Raw genomic sequence first — 5,000 nt, 5'->3', positions numbered from 1 at the left:
TAGTATGGATTCCCTCTAAGTCGTTTGGTGCAACATCATGGGAAACACCATTGTTGTGCATGATCTGAACGCCACCTAATTGTGAGTTGCTGCTGTACACTTCACGACCTAGTAGCTGTGGGGTTAAATATAAATTATCTCTTCAGATACCAGAAGAATGTTGGAAAACTTAAATTACTTCTTTAAATATTTATGATCTTAAATAGAGTGATGACAGCTGATGGGGTAATAGATTGGTGATGATAACTACTTGATAACTGACAGGTTAGTGATGATAATGAAATAAACTACAAAATATCATTTGGATATATTGCCTTAAGATGGCTGGTGACACTTTGGGTTGAAATAATGTATTTCAAACATAAGTTTAAAATCTTCCTGCGTGCAGTGTAAATGTCTAGGGCGGTTTAAAGCAACAACGTCGCCTGTACCAAAAAGAAACTTCATGATTCCAGATATACTGTGTTTGCAGAATAATAGCAATTCTTACCTAAATTTCTGTATTAAATGGGTTTATTCCTAATATATCTAGATATTATCATACATGTGGTACCAACAAATTGTTAAGCCACTGATGTTGTGAGCTTAGTGTCTCGCAAGCCTTGGCAATGTAGAGGTCAGAACATTTAAGTTCACAGTTTTGTTCTTTTTTTTGTTGTTGTTGCCCTGAAGTATGGTGCTCCCATCCTAGATATAATATTATGGAGGTGGCAATAACCGACTACTTAGGAAAGAGGTTCCCAATGCTGGTAAAACAAAACATCTTTCCAATAATGCAATTTTCGGGTGGTGTTGCATATGAGACTTTTGATAGGTAATCCTACAAGTATAGTACCAGTAAATGAAATATTTTGCTGATTTTATGGGTACAACATAAGAAAATCTTGGATTTCAGGAAAGAAATAAGACACATACAACCATCAATCTTTAAAGCTGTATCTCCAATATTTAATTTTGCTTTTGTTGAATTTGTAGAAAATCAAATATCATTATGCTTTCCTTTGACCATTTTGACGTATACTGGTTTATACATTAGTGAAGGACAAATGAAGAGATATTTTCAACAAAGTGAAGGAGTTATTAGTAATAGATGACAAATAGTCTGAAAACTATATTTTCATTATCGAAGTTGCTATATGAGATTAAGCGACGTAGTATGAAAGGATGTCATTACTTCACAACATTATTCTTCTTATTCCTACAAAAAGTTAGGAACATAAGTGTCTATTCATCTGAAAAATTTCGTCTTCACTAATTTTTTAAATTCTAGTTGTATCCAGTCCCCTCAAGTGAAGTATCACTAACCTTTCAAGTGTACCACAGCCTTGTTAAAAAGTAATGCAACAACTCAATAATTACTTGTTCATCTGTTTATTTCAGTTACCCATCATATGTTACATCTTTCCCCACAAACACAATCACAACATGACTTGTCTGAAAAAAGAACTTTGCCTTTGTGTTCTTACCTTGTTCAGAGCTCCAAAGCCAGTAAGGATGATATGAGAGGACTCCACCTGGACCACTCTCTGTCCCAGCCGCACCAAGTAGGCACCAATGCCAATGGCACGGCAAGTGACCATGGAGTAGGTTGCGATTTCCCTGTACGCCTGTGATGTCTCACCAGCTATCATACCTGAGTGACGAAGATTCTCAACACCAAGGCCATCATCTTTTCCTGAAAATATGAAATAAAGAAAATAGTAATGATAGTTACCTTAGTTATATAAATGTCATCTATCTATCTATTCACCCAATAATAAATATATCAAGTAACACATAAATCAGAACTAGTAGTATCATGATTAAAGAATGTCTAACGCCTAAAAATAATATAGATATAACTTTTCATATACTTCTATTGATGATAATCCTCAAACACATAACAGGAGAAGCTTACCAATAATGTGATTGACTTTATACCGAGCCTCCCCATTATCATCTATGAGTTCTGCATGGATGGAGTCTAGAGCTGATATCTTCTTAAAATCTTCAGGAGTCAGATACAGATATTTAAAGCCCTGAAAAACAGTAATTGAGAATAGAAGTCATACATAAATCTATCAAAACCTTAGAGCAATTCAGATAAAAAGGCACTTTCATCTGTAAGAACAATTAATTGCAAAACCATACCTTGTCTGGCTCTGATGGATCTTCCCATGCAACCCTGAAAAGATGCTTGATTTCTTCTGCAAGTCCAATACGAGCACCAGAGTTTGCAGCAATATAAATCCTTGGTATCTGTTGACATAAAAACATATATCAGTGGTGCAAAACTGAAATGAAAATAAACAAAAAATAGTATAATCCTTTCTGAATAACAATAACAGAGGGAAACAAACCTTATGGTGCCTAGCAAACTGCGAGGCTTTGAGGAACAAAATGTCCTCATGCGGGCCAAAGGATCCAATTTGGTAAGTGATGTCGTTACAGATGACAATGATGTCACGGCCATCAGGATACTCTGGTGTATGTAATGTCATCCGCCAGGCAACCATACCAATCTGGCAAGGCAACAAAATATCATATTTTCAACAGATTTAAACATCTTCATAGATAATCATTAAACAACAGATTTATACTGATGTTTGCAACATTATTCTACCATGGGTGTTGCTGCAACTGCTTTGGGAGATCTCAACTCAAAATATAAAAAAGTTTTTATATTCCCAATCACATAGTGCATGCTGGAAAATTTATCAAAGTAAATAAAAAATAAAACTACAAAGCAATGTGTGTGTGTGTGTGTGTGTGTGTGTGTGTGTGTGTGTGTGTGTGTGTGTGTGTGTGTGTGTGTGTGTGTGTGTGTGTGTGTGTGTGTGTGTGTGTGTGTGTGTGTGTGTGTGTGTGTGTGTGTGTGTGTGTGTGTGTGTGTGTGTGTGTGTGTGTGTGTGTGTGTGTGTGTGTGTGTGTGTGTGTGTGTGTGTGTGTGTGTGTGTGTGTGAGCTTTTGTGTATGTGTGTGGGTGTGTGGGTGTGTGCGTGAGTATGTGCGTGTCTTGAAGGTATGTATATAATCATACAAAGAATCACACCTACAACAATTTCCAACTAAGAAACTAAGAATTCTTTATGAATATGTTTTATGATAATAATCCTTCTGTACTTACAAGCCTGAAGAATCTAAAAATTTAAAGCGAAATGAAAGTAAAGATTTCACTGCTATTGCAGCAAAATACAGAAATTAATGAATGGGTATAATAACAAATACAATAAAGAACACCAAGGATGAATGAGTGGCAACACTACTCAGATTTGAAGTACCAAAGTCTATTCAACTTTCATTGAATAAACCTTTTGCAGTGCAGTTGTTTTTTTCAGGTACTTTGGTACTACTTTGATGTTAAATGTTGTAACCTACAAAGGAACAAACAAACAAAAAAGTTTTGGGTAAAACAGGATACCTCCTTATTACAGGCCCAAATACATGACTTGATCCTTTCATCTTCATTTTTTCTTCTGAAAACTCTGCCTTCTGTACATCTACACTCACTCTGTAATCATAAAATAACTACTGCTACTACTACCCTAGTAGGAAATGAAACAACAAAATACCTTAAAAGTCTTAAGATCTTTCATGTTTTATACATATTTCTTTTATTAGATCTACAGGCAGACATTTTTATCCACTGATAATACTCAAATGACTTCATTTAGCATTGATCATGTACATAATTTATGACCTTTCACAAGGAGGATTACAATCACAACTGAAAATCAAAATTGTAAATATTAGAGAGGGAGAGATAATATGGAAGAAAAAATGGTATCCTAGGAACTAAAACAAAACAAAACAGTAATACCAACTCCTACTAATTAAAGTGCATAACAAAGGCTATCATGAAAAGTAAAAGAAAAAAATAGCATGACACTCACATTATTCTCTCCTGGCAACCTCTTCTCCTCTACCAGCTGGTCCTCTTGATCCAAAACTAACTCAACTATGCTCATTAAATGACTTGGGACTTCACCTCCACCTAAGGAATGAGAAATCAAGACAGTTATGGTGGTGATCATAAAAACAATGATGAAGGTAATTATATAGAATTAATAAAATGACCATTGTCTAATAACAGCAACTTTGTCAGTTCAAATGCTTTACAAAAAAAATTGAAATACAATGTTACTGCCATTAAAGCTTAAACTTGGGTATTTCAAATATTTCTGAAACCCACAAAATTATGACATAATACTATCTACAACAAGTAGCAACAAATATTTCCATACACTTAGATTATACACATAACAGTAAAAAGTTACATGTATAATCAAGCATTCCACAAAGACTTAACAGACCAATGTCTTAACATACCCCTCTCTGTCAAGTACTCTTCCCATACCCTCTCCAGGGCCTGTCGGAACATCTCTGGGAAGTCGTACACGTATGTTGTGCCGTTGGTTTGTGCTTGGAACCTCTTAAGCTGGAGGTAGTCCTTCGTCATGTAGGGAGTGGAGATGGGAAGACCATGGAGGGGTCCCTGCCGAGCCCCAAAGCCCTCGAACTTGATCTGCCAAAGGTCATTAGCAAAATTAGGCATACTGTTAGCAGAAGACTGAGAACCAGAAGAAAATGTACACAGAGGAGTAAGTGTAAGGTAATAATGAAGAATATAGAAATTCAAATATTTGGACCAAGGATGGAAAAAAATGTAGGCTAGTTCATTCTCATAAATAATAGGTGTTTATAAACAGTTACATAAATGTGAATGGTAAGTGCATGTGGCATGACTTTATTGTAAAGTATTCATATAAAAAAAATAAATGCCATAAGTATAAGTATGACAAAGTATTACACAAGTTACCTTTGTAAACACTAAAAATAACTAAAACAATTAATTATTACACATAAAAATCACCTCAAAGAGCACACAAATTCAAATGTATCCCTACATTGGATACCATTTTCTGAAGTGATTGACAATCAAATCATTACTACTCAAATAAAAATCTAGTGATGCATTCTACTAATATATCAAAATCAATTATCAAATTTGCTACAAAGAG

The 5,000-nt window shown here is 34.9% G+C and overlaps 1 protein-coding gene across 7 annotated transcripts in view; it reads right to left on the bottom strand.

The window, feature by feature from the left end:
- ACC (acetyl-CoA carboxylase) overlaps nucleotides 1-5,000 on the bottom strand; it is a 45,733-nt gene that overhangs the window by 14,419 nt on the left and 26,314 nt on the right. For all 7 annotated transcript variants that reach the window (XM_070132295.1, XM_070132322.1, XM_070132318.1 and 4 more), the window contains 7 exons: nucleotides 4,309-4,504; nucleotides 3,873-3,973; nucleotides 2,340-2,501; nucleotides 2,131-2,238; nucleotides 1,898-2,018; nucleotides 1,467-1,675; nucleotides 1-115 (listed from right to left, as the gene is read on the bottom strand). The exon at nucleotides 1-115 is cut by the window's left edge and continues 29 nt beyond it. In XM_070132295.1, coding sequence (XP_069988396.1) covers nucleotides 1-115; nucleotides 1,467-1,675; nucleotides 1,898-2,018; nucleotides 2,131-2,238; nucleotides 2,340-2,501; nucleotides 3,873-3,973; nucleotides 4,309-4,504 — 1,012 coding nt within the window. The remainder of the gene's footprint in view (nucleotides 116-1,466; nucleotides 1,676-1,897; nucleotides 2,019-2,130; nucleotides 2,239-2,339; nucleotides 2,502-3,872; nucleotides 3,974-4,308; nucleotides 4,505-5,000) is intronic.

Source organism: Penaeus vannamei, chromosome 2 (genome assembly GCF_042767895.1).
Source record: "Penaeus vannamei isolate JL-2024 chromosome 2, ASM4276789v1, whole genome shotgun sequence".
In the NCBI taxonomy this organism is placed as follows: Eukaryota; Metazoa; Arthropoda; class Malacostraca; order Decapoda; family Penaeidae; genus Penaeus; species Penaeus vannamei.
Note: the sequence above shows the minus strand (reverse complement) of the source record. Positions and strands in the feature narration are given on the sequence as shown.